We start from the raw sequence: 17,504 nt of genomic DNA, 5'->3' as shown, positions 1-17,504 counted from the left end.
ACTCGGTCCCAAACATAACAAGTATCCCATTCACCCTATTACGATCTCCAGAAGATATAATGAGATTGTAATATTGTGGACAGGATATCATTTTTTGATGGAGTATTCACCACGGGCACAAGCAACCATTGAAATAAACTTTCTGAATCTTGTACAATCATTTTAGCTAAATCTAACTATTTGCTTTTGAACCCGTTCTGTTCAGGTTATACAAATATATATTTTAGCCTATCCAAATTTGTGTATCTAGCGTGCACAACACTATCAATTACTAAGCTGTATAAATGTTCAGAATTGCACGGTAAAATAAATTACATTCAATAACTGATTACTTTGCAAATTCGGACTGACTCCTCAGCAGACACTGATGTCATTACAAACCAGGAAGTAAGCCCTGCATTGCAATCAGCAGGTTTGCAGAGAACATGAGATGAGGACAGAATCTGCAATCACCTCAGAGAAAGTCTGGCAAGCCAGGTGCCATGTAGAAAGTAAGCTGGTGGACGTGAAGAAGAAGGAAGTTCAATGATGAAGTAGACATTCTGATTGAAGGATATGTTGAGGGAAATGTCAAACTTTATGTTATAGTCTTCCTTGCTGTGGCAGAGGCCCATAAGTGTCGGCACACATCCACACAGAATCAATGCTAGTGAAGTGAAGAACAGGACTGCAGAAGAGATTTGAAAGGAATATATGACTGGTGTTCACATACAAAGAAGTTAAGGGCATATTTACCATTAAATCACACATAGCAGTTGCTGCGCTGCGTGATAGGAAAAGGGTAGGAATGCACTCTTCTTAACATTGTATGGCACAATTATGTCTTTTCCCAGCACTGGCACACAATATGCTGCCTAGCGGCAACACAGGCACCTGCGTTGTAAACAGGAATGTTTTTGTGCAGTGAGGGACATCTTCCTGCACAAAACCCATCCTTAGAGGCATTTTCCTTTCAATAAGTGTGCTGTAGGATGCAGCACACAAAGAATGAGGAAGTAACGAGGAGAAATATAGGTCTTTCTCATTGTTATGCCTCACCTGGGGAGGCATAGGTTTTTGACACATTCACAGGTTTATCAGTAATACTAAATCTGGGAATGAGCCAAAATCCATGGGTGGATGTGTGGGAACACCTCCACCCATAGAACGCCTACTGCAGGCAGAGACACACTGCATTCATTTGTGCTACAATGTGTTACTCTAGATTTATCAAGCCAGGGAAGGCCACACAAGTTGGCCTTCCTTGGCTTGATAAATCTAACTTAAGAGTTGAGTCGCTCTTGCACCATGTATGCCCTTAGGGCCATATTTATACTTTTTGACGCAAAACTGCGCTATCGCAGTTTTGCGTCAAAAAAATTAGCGCCGGCTAACGCCATTCTGAAGCGCCATGCGGGCGCCGTATTTATTGAATGGCGTTAGCCGGCGCTAGCAGACCGGCGCTGCCTGGTGTGCGTGGAAAAAAACCACATACACCAGGAAGCGCCGGCGTTGGGGAAAATGGCGTTAGGGCGTCTTAAAATGGGGCAAGTCAGGTAGAGGCAAAAAAATCGCCTCAACCCGATTTGCGCCATTTTTAACGACGCCCAGACGCCATTTACATGACTCCTGTCTTAGTAAAGACAGGAGTCATGCCCCCTTGCCCAATGGCCATGCCCAGGGGACTTATGTCCCCTGGGCATGGTCATTGGGCATTGTGGCATGTAGGGGGGCACAAATCAGGCCCCCCTATGCCAAATTTATTTATTTTTTTAATAAAAAATTATACTTACCTGAACTTACCTGAATGTCCCTGGGATGGGTCCCTCCATCCTTGGGTGTCCTCCTGGGGTGGGCAAGGGTGGCAGGGGGGGTCCCTGGGGGAATGGGAGGGCAGCTGTGGGCTCATTTTGAGCCCACAGGTCCCTTAACGCCTGCCCTGACCCAGGCGTTAAAAAGAGGCGCAAATGCGGGGTTTTTTGCCCCGCCCACTCCCGGGCGTGATTTTTGCCCGGGAGTATAAATACGACGCATTTGCGTCGCAGTCATTTTTTTAGACGGGAACGCCTACCTTGCATCTCATTAACGCAAGGAAGGCGTTCACGCAAAAAAATGACGCTCATTCCTCATACTTTGGCGCTAGACGCGTCTAACGCCAAAGTATAAATATGGCGTTGGTTTTCGGCGCAAACAGAGTATAAATATGCCCCTTAGTACATAAGAGATGGGAAACTTCAGGAACAGGTGGTACACCAAGCACACATCAGCCCCTCACCTGCACAGAAATGCTCACTGAGATCACATTCTAACCTGATGCAGTTGTACCATATAGGGGAAAAAACAACAAGTGATGGACGGAATGCTGAACATTGTCAAACACTCAACCCCAGTCATAGACCTGGGTTTAATCCATCATTCTTTTGCTCACCATGCCACCCCAGTTTGGACCCAGCCATATGCAAATCAGTCTTGACCCTGTTCCTCATGGGAACAGTCCAGACGGAACTGCCAAGCCAGGTCCTCACTGGACCAGAAACAAGCATCTGGGACCGGTTTCGGGGTTTCACCCCTCATCAGCCAGGCTAGCTTGAATCCAGTGGCATGGGAAGCACGGGACCTACGTCTGGGCATACCCTTCCCACTTAGGGTGACAAAGCAAAAACAACAAGTGATGGACGGAATGCTGAACATTGTCAAACACTCATCCCCAGTCATAGATCTGGGTTTAATCCACCGTTCTTTTGCTCACCATGCCACCCCAGTTTGGACCCAGCCATATGCAAATCACTCCTGACCCTGTTCCTCATGGGAACAGTCCAGACCGAACTGCCAAGCCAGGTCCTCACTGGACCAGAAACAAGCATCCTGGGACCGGTTTCGGGGTTTCACCCCTCATCAGCCAGGCTAGCTTGAATCCACTGGCATGGGAAGCACGGGACCCACGTCTGGGCATACCCTTCCCACTTAGGGTGACAAAGCAAAAACTACAAGTGATGGACGGAATGCTGAACATTGTCAAACACTCACCCCCAAGTCATAGATCTGGGTTTAATCCATCGTTCTTTTGCTCACCATGCCACCCCAGTTTGGACCCAGCCATATGCAAATCAGTCTTGACCCTGTTCCTCATGGGAACAGTCCAGACCGAACTGCCAAGCCAGGTCCTCACTGGACCAGAAACAAGCATCCTGGGAACGGTTTCAGGGTTTCACCCCTCATCAGCCAGGCTAGCTTGAATCCAGTGGCATGGGAAGCACGGGAAGCACGGGACCCACGTCTGGGCATGCCCTTCCCACTTAGGGTGACAAAGCAAAAACAACAAGTGATGGACAGAATGCTGAACATTGTCAAACACTCACCCCCAGTCATAGATCTGGGTTTAATCCATTGTTCTTTTGCTCACCATGCCACCCCAGTTTGGACCCAGCCATATGCAAATCGGTCTTGACCCTGTCCCTCATGGGAACAGTCCAGAACGAACTGCCAAGCCAGGTCCTCACTGGACCAGAAACAAGCATCCTGGGACCGGTTTCGGGGTTTTACCCCTCATCAGCCAGGCTAGCTTGAATCCAGTGGCATGGGAAGCACGGGACCCACGTCTGGGCATATCCTTCCCACTTAGGGTGACAAAGCAAAAACAACAAGTGATGGACGGAATGCTGAACATTGTCAAACACTCACCCCCAGTCATAGATCTGGGTTTAATCCATCGTTCTTTTGCTCACCATGCCACCCCAGTTTGGACCCAGCCATATGCAAATCAGTCTTGACCCTGTTCCTCATGGGAACAGTCCAGACCGAACTGCCAAGCCAGGTCCTCACTGGACCAGAAACAAGCATCCTGGGACCAGTTTCGGGGTTTCACCCCTCATCAGCCAGGCTAGCTTGAATCCAGTGGCATGGGAAGCACGGGACCCACGTCTGGGCATACCCTTCCCACTTAGGGTGACAAAGCAAAAACAACAAGTGATGGACGGAATGCTGAACATTGTCAAACACTCACCCCCAGTCATAGATCTGGGTTTAATCCATTGTTCTTTTGCTCACCATGCCACCCCAGTTTGGACCCAGCCATATGCAAATCAGTCTTGACCCTGTTCCTCATGGGAACAGTCCAGACCGAACTGCCAAACCAGGTCCTCACTGGACCAGAAACAAGCATCCTTGGACCGGTTTCGGGGTTTCACCCCTCATCAGCCAGGCTAGCTTGAATCCAGTGGCATGGGAAGCACGGGACCCACGTCTGGGCATACCCTTCCCACTAACCTTCCCAAGGAACAGGGTCAAGGGCTTCCAGTCAATAGCACATAGTGTTGGTGACGTTTTCTGCTACCCATTATTGTATCAGGCAATAAAACTGAATTAATTAATGCAAGTAGGGCTGCTCTGCCACAGTGAAAGAGGGGACCATAAGTATAAGCAGCACGTCAGTGTTCCATGCCACAAATGTATGACACTGTAGAAGGCATGATGAAAAAGAGAAAGCACGGTTGTAGGGGCTACAACCAGGGAGCCAAGTATGCATGTATCAAGGAGGAAACAATTATACACGTTTATGTTCAGTATTCCAATTAGTGCAGCAGAGAGAGCACAATGTCATGGTTGCACGATACTACTCTTATTTGACTACATAACCAGAGTTCAATATCAAGACATACAGGCCCACATTATTACTTTGGCAGTAAGTGCCGCCTACCACCGCGGAGACGGTCGCCAAAGGATCGTCGCCGCGGCTAACATCCATCTCCCATAATATGACGACAGCTGGATTTCCGCCACAAGAAGGGCGGAAATCCGGCTGTGGCCATGCTGGCGGATTGTGTTAAGGTGGCGCTGCTACCACCAGCAGTGCCACGTTAGTAGACCGCCACCAGCTGTATTATGAAAAATAATATGGCCTGGTGGTGTTCTGCTGGCGGGCGTTGCTGGTGGTAGCAGCGCCCCGTCCTGTCCCCTGCTGGAAGACCCCCTGGATTCAGGTAAGTCGGGTTTCCAAAAGGGGAGAGGGGCGGGGGGTGTTGTGTGTGTGTGGGGGTGTGTGCAAGAATGTGTGAGTGTGTGCGTGAATGCGACTGAGTGTGTAGTGTTGCTTGATTGTGTGCATGTGTTAGAATGCGTGAATGAATGGAAATGTGAATGTGTGTCTCCGTGTAAGTTTGGATGTGTGTACGGATGTGTGCATGAATGATTGGATGCATGCGTATATGAATGCGTGTATGCCTGTGTGAGTGAGTGTGTGACTGCGTGGTGTGTGCCTGCGAGTGTGCGTGCGTGGTGGGGAGGATTGGAAGGGAGGAGCATGGATGGAGGAGGGGGGATTGTCTGGGGAGTGTTAGGGGGGTGGGTGGGGCTCCTACCAGTGACAGGGAAGGAATTCCCTGTCACTGGTAGGGCCTACCGCCATGGTTTTCATGGCGTTACGAATGCCACGAAAACCATGGCTGTAGGCAGGGTCATAATGCCACCGGTGGGACAGTAGCGGCTGCCGGGTTGGAGATTGTTATCTCCAGCCCGACGTCTGCTACCACCATGGTGGTCAGTGTGGTACATTGGCGGGTTGGCTTCAGCCAATCCACCAAAGTCATAATGTGGCGGTACCGCCAGCCTGTTGGCAGTACTACCACCAAATTTCCACCTACTGCCGGGGCCATATTGACCCCCACAGTGTGTATCTGTATTGTGTGCTAGATGTCCACTCACAATCTGCTCCATTTCATATCTGCAGGAGACTAGCTCATTGCTTCTAGAACATGCCTTTTAGTGACTTTGGACACACACTACCTGATGCCGAGATACAAGCGACAAGGGAATGGGTTGACATACCGCCACCATCCCGCTGAGTTTTCAGCACAAATCTTTCTGGGTTCCTGATGGCCATTGCAGCATTCCGATCTCCTTCTTCACCCTTTTGGAAAAGAGAATAGGAAGCACGAGAAGGCTACTTATTTTTCTTTTTTTAACATTTTTATTTAAATCCCATCACAAAATTAACATCACATATGTATTCTAGTGCTGTCATTGCATGTAGAGAATAGAGAGGAGCTCAAGATGTCAGCCTAGAACATGTTTATGCATGTTATGATAAAGTGTCAAATGTAAGTGCAAATATAGTGAAGTCCGTTTTTATAATAACTGCACCACCAAGGTTACTCCATTCAACCAACATTTCATTTTGTATAACCATCTGAACATGGAACGTTGGTGTCAACATGCTAAGTACTAGGACAATGCTGAGTTTCCATCCACTCTTCACTAGTAAATCCCTAGTACAATGGCAGAATAGTTTCTTCTCTGACTTCTGATACTTGGAAGGTAGTAATTGGCAGGCACAAAAGGCTGTCCTCACCTCTAGGTTATTCGCACCTGGCAAAAATTCTATGTGGGAAAATAACTGTATCAATTTATTTTACATGACCACACATTTCCAGTTAAATAGTCTTAGAAGACTTTGGCAGGAGACTGGTATGAGTAGAAAATGTCTCTAGGTGAGAAGACATCTTCTCAAACTAGTAGCCTGGGTATCTCCCCATTGTAAAGACAATTTCAGACAAATTAAATTGGGAATTTAGCTAATTTTGCCAGTGTAATAAAAATTTTGTGCAGGTCGATCAAATACCCCAATCTTCGTAAAAACTCTAAGAAATCTGGGCACAAATTTCAGTTTCCGATAGAGATCTTTCCATCAAAAGTACAGGATCTGGCGTATTAAGATCAGATTTAGGCCCCAGCACCTTTCAATGCCTCCACTCAAGAAGCTATGATCCATGTGATGTTAAATTCAATTTCCCTACAACGGCCATAGCATAATTAACATCTGTGTGTCTGATATGGGATGACAATTGTACCAACCCAAATTGATATTAGATTACTCAAGAACATAAACTATTGTAGAGAAAACATATTCAAAGACATTCTTGTTAAATCAAGATGAAGGAGAATAAAGGTCAGCTAATACACTCAAATTTGACTATGCAATGTTGTTTCATGATTAGGTAGGTTTACATCTTTACTATTCCTTGCATTTGGAAAGCAAGTTTGCTTATTCATTTTTAACTACACAAGCTTCCTGCTCACTGGACGCTCTTATGTTTTTGGCACATCAAGCCATTTAGCTACAACCTCTTTTCAATCAGGATTTTAGAAAATAGTTTTTCCTGTACATGGGAATTGTTGAGATTGCTCACTAATTAAACTCAAGTAAAGGATTCATAGACCCTCAAGCTAACATGTACTGCATAAACTTCACAAAACAGCAATGCAATTCAAAACTCTCCCAATTTTAGGGCCTCATTATGATCTTGGTAATAAAAACCGCTGAGATCAGTGCTGGCGGTCAACAGAAGACCGCCAGCGCGACTAAACCCCCCCCTCCCCGTCGGCCGTATAATGTTTTCCCTGCTGGGCCGGCGGGCATATTGGAAAATGATTTCCTCAACTGTCAGGCTGCCTGTCGGCGGTAGCCTGGCAGTGGAGGACGGCCGCCACAAGCGGCCCTCCCTGTCAACATTATATGGCGGTTCAGACCGCCGTGCCGGTGAAGGTCTTTGCCGCCGCCATGGCGGTCTGAACCACTAGGGTTCATAATGAGCCCCTTAGTTTGGAATTCTATTTAAAATGTATGTCTTTTTATGATGTTCACTTTATTGTTCATACTTAGCTCACACAAGACGTAGAATCAAGAGGATGTTGAGGAGCATACTGTCAGATCAAGATGCAATACACAAACACGCCTCCAGGAGACTTTACAAGCAGCTGGAACTTCAAGGACAAGTCATTACCTAAGGAGAATTAGGGCCACATGTATGAAGCTTTTATGCATTCACAAATGGCCTGATTTGCAAAATGCTTTTTTGCATGTACCAGCCAAAATTGCGATTTTTGGGAATTGCAGTTTTGGTTTGGTTTGCCATTGCGACTCGCAATTTAGAAGGTATGTGCTGAGGGCGCCCCTTCCCAATTGCAAATCGCACTGGCATGTACAAAGGTTTTGCAACTGAAATGCAGTCGCAAAACAATCACATTTTACTACCAACTTGAAGTTGGTGGTAAGTAATTTTCATAGGAGAAAGGGTCCTCAATGGTCCCCTTCTCATTTGAAAATGAAAAAATATATATTTTTCAAGAGCAGGCAGTGGTTCCACGGACCACTGCTGACTATTAAAAAATGAAACAGAAAACTTTTCATTCCTTTTTAAGCATATTCCCTTTTCCTTTCAAGAAAAGTGGTTGCATTAAAAAAAATTATATATATTTTTATATTTAAAAGCAGTCACAGGCATGATGGTCTGCTGACCCCAGTAGGTCGCAAACTGAAACCTTCCTCATTAATATTCAAAAGTCTTTCTTTTATTTCTTTTCTCTTCTTTTAATGCTTGGTCTTTTTGCTGTAACCTTCTGAAATGATGTCTCTTCTGCCATTTCTTAAGTTAAAGATAACTTTTTCTATTCAGTGTAGCTTACTTTTCCTTTTTTCTATCCACTCCTCCTCTTTTCTTTCTTCTTTTTTCTTTTATAGTATTTAGCTCCCTTTTATTATACCTGGAATTTATTATTATTTTCTTTCATTTGGTTTTCTGTAAATTAGTTAATTATATACATTCCAAGATGGCAGCAACCTTCTGCCGGGGTTTTAAAATGGCGCTTTCTACCTCGGCCACCGGCAGTCCCTTCTTTGTTTTTACCTACGTAATTACAGTCGAGATAGGACTTTTGTTTCCCCATTAAAGGCATTTAAACAAGACTTCGGTGCTCTCGCGCCCGTCCCGCTTTCACCTTAGCGGTTCGTTCGCGGTTTCCCGTAACCTTTCCGGGTATCGCTCAGGTGAGCGCTATAATTTCTCCTTACCATTCGGCAGTTGTATCAGTAACACCAAAGAATTTTTTAATACGGGATTGGTTTTTCTTCGCTTCTATTCATAGTCTAGCCTTTCTCAATTGGTTATTACGTTTTTCTTTGCAGACTATGATTTAAGCGGAAGTCGTATTACTAGGACTATGTAATGTATTTGATCTTTTCCTGCATGGTATGCTTATTTTTCTCCTTATTTTTGCATCACTCGATTTTGCAAATGTCTTCATAGTTAAGCATACACTCGGGGTATCTCTCTGTAGATTTTGGACTAGGGCATCATATTTCGGACACCTAAAAAGAGTCATCTTCACAACTCATATAACAATTCGGTCAATTCAGCATGATTCCATAAAATAAATTTCTTCTATCATAACCCTCTCTTTGGTTTTCTATCTGCTTTACATTTTCACTTTAACACCTCAGCTCCGCGCAGCATCTTGCAGCACGTTCGCTTCTTCCTTTTTGGATTATTTAACATAAATTCCTTCCAATCTTTAATCTCACCCGGGCTTCAGGACACTTCACTTCTGTGAATAGAATAATTTCCTTTGCACTTAATTCTGCACTCTATTTGTTGCTCACTTTCTGGTGATGTCTTATGGTTGCTTAATTCTTTTTTCCTGAAAATATTACAATGGTCTAGAATTGGATTTTTTCCTCTTTTTTCAGCCTTGAGAAAGCCCCGGCTAATAGCCAGAGTGGGCGAAACACGTGTTGGCTGATTCTTCTCATCCCTTGGATACTGTTGTGCCTTGAAACACTCATGATACTATTACCTTGGAACCACTACGTTATCACAAGAATGAAATAAATACGAGTTTATTTTGCTTCCACTACGACGTTTTGTGCAATCTCTGTCTTATTCACCTCATTTATGAGGCTTTTGGACTTACAAGTTTGTTTTAATTAAGAAAATCAGAGTTGGGACTTTACCTTTTCTCCCTTTGGAGGACGTGGGTCCTTGTTCTCCGGTCAAGTCCCTACATTTGCATTACGATTAAGGCATTTTTCGCAGGAAGACAGTGTTTTTGGACCCTCTCCTTTTGGAGTTAATTTTAGCACTGATACAACAATAGTACATCAGTTACACAATCAAGGTAAATTAGCAACAATTATCCAATTGCTTTTAACAGGTTTATTCAATCTTTTTTTTTAGAAAAGAGCCTTAGAGCCAAGTCTTTTAGTTAATGACAATCTTTCCATCCCAGATACATTATAATGGATTCAAAGAGGCATCAGAATAGTCCATTGAGTCTCATAATGTTGCCAAAGAAAACCCAGTACAACATACATGAATGCAACACATCATGAATTATTCTCACATCTTGTCCGGGTCATTTAAACCTTGTGTAGCAATATACATTTCTCAACCTTACTTTTATTTTATTCAGAAGTCCTTTGACTCGGCCACCCCCTTGATTCGATTGAGCTACATACAAAACAGACCAAAAACTGTCCCCCAATGATTGGCTGGTCATTTTGTAGTGTGCTACCCGTGGGGCTCCAATTACATTACATTCTATTCTGTATCTATGCTGTAGAATCTGTACCTCTACTGGTTGGGTCCTTTGCCCGATATAAAGTAGTCCACAATGAAATTGAATACCATATAAAACATTTTTACTATTACAATTCAACAATTTTAATTGATGGTATTTCTGTCCATTTAAAGTAAGACTTTTGGATTCTTTAGTGAAATGGCATGATTTGCAATTCTGGCCTTTCGAAATGCCCAGTGATCTATGATGATTGTAACATTGCTCGGTTGTCCTTGTTTTTCCTAACTGGTTGGGAGGCTTTAACTAAGTGATTCCGAAGATTAGTTCCTTTCTTAAAAGAGAACAAGGGTTTTGGAATATTCAGGCCTGACAGTATTGCCCAGTTCTTTTGAATAATCATTTTTACTTTGTTGGCCTTGGCATTGTACTAGTTGAAAAATATTATGAAATAATCAAGGATGGAGAACTTGGATGTTATATAATGTAATGTAAAAGTCTTTCTTCTTCAAACTCTTTATACAGTCATTTGAAAGTTACATTTTGTTACATTTCCAAGCTCCCTTATAGATATATTGTTCATGATCTCCAACAACATTCAGTTAAGTTGAATAATTACTAGGAATGGTTTGAAAAGACCTCATTCAAGTCCATCACTTTTTGCCCACTATGCTACTAATCTTCTTGTTAGGGAAGACACCAATACCACTTGGAAGAGCAGGTCAGCCACTACTCTCTGAGAAATACCACTAAGTGATACCTGGAAGACGTAGGTGGGAGGAGTACAGGACGGGGTGCAGGAGTGACACTCCAATCAGTGCAAACTAACTGGATAGAGGTAGGGCCTTGTATCACCAACAGTGAAGCTCGAAACCTGCCCATTGATTACAGTGCGAGTCATGATGTGGAGAGGCAATCCCAGGAAGCTAGTCAACAAACAGGAGAGGTGAAGACGAATTTTAAGATACTATCATGGAATATAGCGGCTCTCAGGTCAATACTTAACAGCAAGGAGTGGGAAAATGTCATCAATAGCTTTGATGTATGTCTCTTCCAGGAGGCATGGGCCACTGAAAAGGTCCACCGGGCTAAACATGTGAATTATAGTGTTCAGGCCAACCCATAATCTGCAGGTCACACTATGGGGGGGGTCTAATCATCTGGACTAAAATAACTTTGAAGTGCACTGTTAAAAGATTAAATGTTAATTGCAAGGATCTATTGGCTCTGAGACTTAGAAGTAGCCAGGGGGCTGAGTCTCTCCTATTGGTCAATGTCTATAATAGATTTCACTCCATGAACCAGGATTCTCCTACCATTGTAGACCTTGATGACTATTTAGAAAAAGCTGATGACACAAGGCACTTGACATTGGCTGGTGACCTGAACACCACCTATGAACCCCTATAAATTATGAGTAATTTAACAGAAGAAGAGGACGAGGTCAGGGGATACCAAGATTGTTGCATTCAGGAAATGTTAGAAATGCTAAAGTAGTGTTTCAAATAGCGTGACCAGTGCTAAAGTGCAAGTGTTCTCTATATAAATTGTATCAGTGATTGGCTTCTCCATGATTGGCATATTTGATTTGCTAGTGAGACTCTAGTAAAGTGCACCAGAGGTACCCAGGGCCTGTAAATCAAATGCTACGAGTGGACCTGCAGCAGTGGTTGTGTCACCCACATGAATAGCCCTGTAAGCATGTCTCAGACATGCTACTGCAGTGTCTGTGTGTGCAGTTTTGTTCTGCCAGTTTGACTTGACAAGTTTACCCACTTGCCAGGCCCAAACCTTCCCTTTTACTACATGTAAGTCACCCCTAAGGTAAGCCCAAGGCACCCCATGTGCAGGGTGCAGTGTATTTAAAAGGTAGGACACGTACTGATGTTCTTTACATGTTCTGATAGTGACGTACTGCTAAATTTGGTTTTCTCTATAGCAAGGCCTACCTCTCCCATAGGTTAACATGCGAATTGCTCTGAAATATCTTTTAAGTGTAATTTCCCATTGGGAGCAGATAGAGATGTAATGAACGCACAATTTAAAAAAATATATTTTGGTAAAGTTGGTTTTTAGATTGTAAGTTTGAAAATGGCACTTTTAGAAAGTGGACATTTTCTTTCTTAACCATTCTGTGCCTCTGCCTGGCTGCTGAATACATATCTGGGTCAGACTAACAGTTGGGCTGTTTGGGAATTCACTCAAAACAGTCACACAAAGGGAGCTGAGGTGTGTCCTGCATATCCTGATGGGTCTTCCTGGGCTAGAGTGGAGGGAGAAGCTGACACTTGCACCTGAATAGGGCTGTGTCTGTCCGTACACAAAGTAGTCTCCAAACCCCTAGACTGTGTCTGGGGCCAGGCCAGGGAGAGGCAAGGTCTTGTGCACTACAAAGTTTTTCCTTTGAAGTTTGCCTACGTCAAAGGCAGAAATGAGTATTGTATTGGACTGCTGACACCACAACTTCAGAACACTCCTGGGCTGAGGAAATTCTGCCAGGAAGAAGAGCTGGATGCTGTAGAAGGAACTGCCCTTCTGCCTGTTGGTTTGCTCTGCTGGCTTGCTGCTTCTGTCCTGGGAGTGAAAGGTCTGGACTTTGTTTTCTATATCCTGCTTGCCTAGGTTCTCCAAGGGCTTGAACTGAGCTTGCCTCCTGCTGTAAAGTCTCAGGGATATAAAAGACCTCATCTGCCCTGGGCTCTTCTGCTGAGAATCTTGACTTGCTAAGTGGTGCCAAATCCAGTCCCTGGGCACTTAGAAATAGAAGCTGGTAACCTGAGTGAACATCCACGCACCGAGGCCGTTGCGGCAGAAAAATCACGTCATCGCCTGCAATGCGGCTGAAAAATCGACACAGCGCCTGTCTTGTGGCTGCGAAATCGATGCATCGCCTACTTCAGCGCGGATCGATCATTGCGGTGCATCTGGATTTTGCACACATCATCTCTGGGTGTCATTTTTCTTCATCAACGTTGCTCCGCAACCAGGAATCCACGCATCGCAAGTCCAGCAGGGAAAGAATCCAAGCACTCGAGCCGGGCAGGGAAAGAATCAACACATCTCCTGTCCAGCGTGAAAATAATTGTTGCATTGCTTGCTTTTTCGATGCATCACCTCCTTTGTAGCCCGCATCATCTTTGTTTTGATGTATCCAAGGGAATGTGTGTTATAAGGATACAACCACTAATTTTTCAGGATTAAGACGGATTTAAACCTTTAAAAATTGATGTCTCTACTTGTGTATGTTGGATTTTTGTGATTTTGTTCTTGTTTTACTCAGATAAATATTGGCTATTTTTCTAAACTGGTGTTGAGTACTTTTGTGGTGTTTTCACTGTGTAGTGTGTGTGTGTGTGTGCACAAATACTTCACACATTGCCTCTTCGATAAGTCTGACTGCTTGTGCCACCCTACCAAGCGGGTAAGCAGGGGTTATCTTAGGTGTGTGACGACCTTACCCTGACTAGAGTGAGGGTCCGTACTTGGACAGGGTGTAAACTGACTGCCAACTAGAGACCTCATTTCTAACAAAGTGGATGTAAGACATCTGTGGCCACGAAAAGGAAATTATACAAGCTAGCTCAGACAGAGGCCAAAAGGGCATTGGAAGTGGGGTTCTGGAGAGATCTATTGTGTGCAGCAGAGTTTACAGACTCCAAGCAATTCTGGCATATTCTAGCCAAAGAGACTAAAAGTCAAATTACAAAGTAAGACTGCCACATTCAAACACTGAATTAAGTGACTCATTTTAGCCCTCTCTACACAAACTGGGAGGTTGAAGAGATTAAAACTTCCAACTTAGCTAGATCAAATATGATCAGTGGTAAGAATGAAATCAGGACAGCTATTATGACAATCCAAAGGGATAAAGCTCTGGGTCCAGACAAAATCCCAGGTTAGCTTTTCTGGTCAGAAATGGTAGTTTGGAGGGTAACTCTTAACCAAACCTTTATTTCAATACAAAAACGTTCAGCTGTCCCTGATTCATGGTTAGGACCTGAGGTGGTACCAGTATTTAAAAAGGGGGACCAGAGTGATCGAGCAAACTACAGGCCCATCAGTCTGATTGATATATCACAGAAATTCTTCTGTATGCACTTGCTTGAGATGATCTGTGACTGGGCAAGTGACGGCCAGATCCTATCTTCCCTACAGATGGGTTTCAGAGAAAGCACGAGCACCATCAGTCAATTGTTTAGGTTTTTAACAATCTTGTAGAAAGACGTAATCATAAAAGAGACCACATTTATGTAGTCTTTGTGCCGTCTTTAATCTTATCCCCAGAGATAAGTTGTGGGCTGCACCGGATCAGATGGGGTTACCAAAGAGTCTTTTGCAAATTCTGATTAAGCTCTACACAAACAACTTTGCGCACGTACGCTGGGGTATGGTGGGGTACTGACAGAGCGTATAATGGTGTTTAGAGGGGTAAGACAAGGTTGTGTATTAGCAGCAACTCTATTCACCCTATAAATCAATGGGTTAATTGGCTCTTTAGTTGACTGCTATGGAGACCCCCCTTCTACTGCAGGACACAAAGGCCCTCATTCTGACCCTGGCGGTCGGCGGAGAGACGGCGGTCGGACCGCGAACAGACCGGCGGTATTAAAAATGGCATTCTGACCGCGGCGGTCCCCGCCGCGACCGACCGCTACTTCTCCACTCCGACCGCCGCGGCGGTCATGACCGCGGGGCTGGAGTTTGCGCACTCCGGCCCGGCGGTCGTCCCAAGACCGCCAAGGGTATTATGACCCTGCCTACCGCCGCGGTTTCTTGCGGGCGGGAACCGCCGTGCGAACCATGGCGGTAAGCACTATCGGGCCAGGGAATTCTTTCCCTGGCACTGATAGGGGTCTCCCCCACCCCCCACTACCCACCCGAGTCCTCCCCCCACACCCTCCACCCCCCTGCCACCCCCCAGAGGTGGTACGAACCCCCTCCCCACCCCCACCCCGACATGCACATACATGTACCCCGACATGCACACACCCCCAACATGCACATATACACACCCCCTACACACACATACACAACGGGGACACATACCCGCACACATACATGCCGACATGCGCACCTGCCGAACAGCACACATTACCCATAGACACAGCAGCACCCCCCGCCCGCATACACGCACTCACACACCCCCTCTACACACTCACACGCACACCCCCATGCACGCCCACATCACACAACACCCCCCCACACCCTCCCCTCACGGACGATCAACTTACCTTGTGCGTTGGTCCTCCGGGAGGCGACGGGAGCCATAGGGACGTGACCGCCAACAGAAGACCGCCAACAGAAGACCGCCACACAGAAATGTGGGTCGTAATTCTGTGGGCGGTGTTCTGCTGGCGTGGCGGTGGAGGTTGACCAGTCTCCACTTTCCCGCCGACCGCCAGTGTGGCTGCTGGCGGTTTTCCGGCGGAACGCTCCCAGCGGTCAGAATGTGCACAGCGGCACACCGCCGCGGTCGGCGGTCTTCACCGCGGCGGTAACTCAGCGGTCTTGCGAAAAGACCGCCAAGGTCAGAATGAGGGCCAAAGTGTCATTACTTTTATTTGCTGATGACACTCTGCTTGGGTCAAAATCTCCCATGGGGTTGCCAAACCTACTTGATTCGTTTTTAACTGCTTGTGGGGAATTTGGGTTGGAGGTTAACACGGCAAGACAAAATTCATGACCTCCAATCCCCATAGGTATTTTAGAGGTAACATTAAGCAGTGGGATTATTTTTTGGACCAGGTGAAACAGCTGGACAATTTGGGGTCTAGTTTTACAAACACACTCTCATGGACCCCTCACTTTCCAAAGAGCCAGTGAAAGTTGCACCATGGAAGCTTTGCTATTACTAAAAAGCTGAAATCTTCAACACACAAGCCAGTTACCTCTGATATTGAGATCTATCGAGCCAAAGCCACGGGGCAGCATTATATGGTGCAGAGATATGGGGTCTAAATGATCTTGGTCCAATTGATTAAACAGAGAACACCTTTTTGAGATCTATCCTAGCACTTCCCCATAATACGCCACTCACTCCGATGCATTTGGACCTTGGCCTGATAAATATCAAGCATGTAGCTGCTTTCAGACCTCTAGTTTAGTGGATTAGAATTTGGTCTAATAATTCTCCACTCCCTATGAAAGAATCTTTGCAAGAAGTCATTGCACTAAATACTAGAGGGAGTATAACCTGGCTCAGATATGTCAAAAAGTGGTTAATGAGATTGGGTCTAAGTGAATTATGGTTCAAGCCTGAATGAATTAAAAAAAGACCTTGCTGCATCTTAAAAAGAGCTACTTGGGTTTTATAAATAAAAACTATCCGAACAGTTGCTCCTTAGGTATACTAATGGAGAGGTCTTGGTTTTTAAAGTTCATATGAAGTGCGGAGAATTTTTTAACAGAATTGAACCCTCGCAGGCAAGAACACTGTATCTGGAATTCAGGTATGGAACAATCCCAGTCAATGGGTTTTGCAGTAGATGGTCAAGCTGTAATATCTCACCTGAATGTCCCTCCTGTTTGGCTAGTTCCGAAACAGGGGAACATTTTCTATTCTTCTGAGACTTCTCAATAGTAATGGTACTGAGTGGATAGTTTTTGCACCTTACCAGTGTCTACTTTATGCTTGGCGGGTGTTAGGCCCTCCATTTCAATGCTATTTGAGTAGATGTCTCCAGGCTCTATAGCTTTGCTTCAATACTGTAATATTCTCTTTGGTGCTAGTCATCTAGACGCAACAGTTTTTAGGCTTTTAAATATATAGCTAGCAACTCACACGTTGGCTCTGATGTGGGGGACATAGACTGGTCATGACTTTATATTTACATCATAACCATTTTACTGATTCATTTTTGTTTTAAGTACACAGGACCCAAGCACCGGGCACACGTTGGGGCATATTTACAAGAAAGTGGTGCATCATAAATGATGCACCACTTTTCTTGCGCCCCCCCCCCTTACTGGCACCTAACAACACCAAGGTTCTGCCGTATTTACAATACGGTGCACTATGCGACTGTTAGCACAATAGAATCAACATTTTTGATGCTATTGTGGCGCTTTGCTACACAAGAATCAAAAAATGTAATGCTAGTGCAGCAAAGCATAGGGAGGCCCATTGAATACAATGGGTGTGTCATTGTAACGTCTGCTCTGAGGAGGTGTTAAAAATG

At 44.9% G+C, this 17,504-nt stretch overlaps 1 protein-coding gene across 1 annotated transcript in view; it reads right to left on the bottom strand.

Annotated features, from left to right (window-relative positions):
* The window catches only part of LOC138274879 (glutathione synthetase-like), a 169,481-nt gene that overhangs the window by 30,180 nt on the left and 121,797 nt on the right, over positions 1-17,504 (bottom strand). The window contains exon 10 of the mRNA XM_069219022.1: positions 5,803-5,884. Within this exon, the coding sequence (XP_069075123.1) occupies positions 5,803-5,884 (82 nt within the window). The remainder of the gene's footprint in view (positions 1-5,802; positions 5,885-17,504) is intronic.

Source organism: Pleurodeles waltl, chromosome 2_2 (assembly GCF_031143425.1).
Source record: "Pleurodeles waltl isolate 20211129_DDA chromosome 2_2, aPleWal1.hap1.20221129, whole genome shotgun sequence".
Lineage (NCBI taxonomy): Eukaryota > Metazoa > Chordata > Amphibia > Caudata > Salamandridae > Pleurodeles > Pleurodeles waltl.
This window is presented reverse-complemented; position numbering and strand designations above follow the sequence as displayed.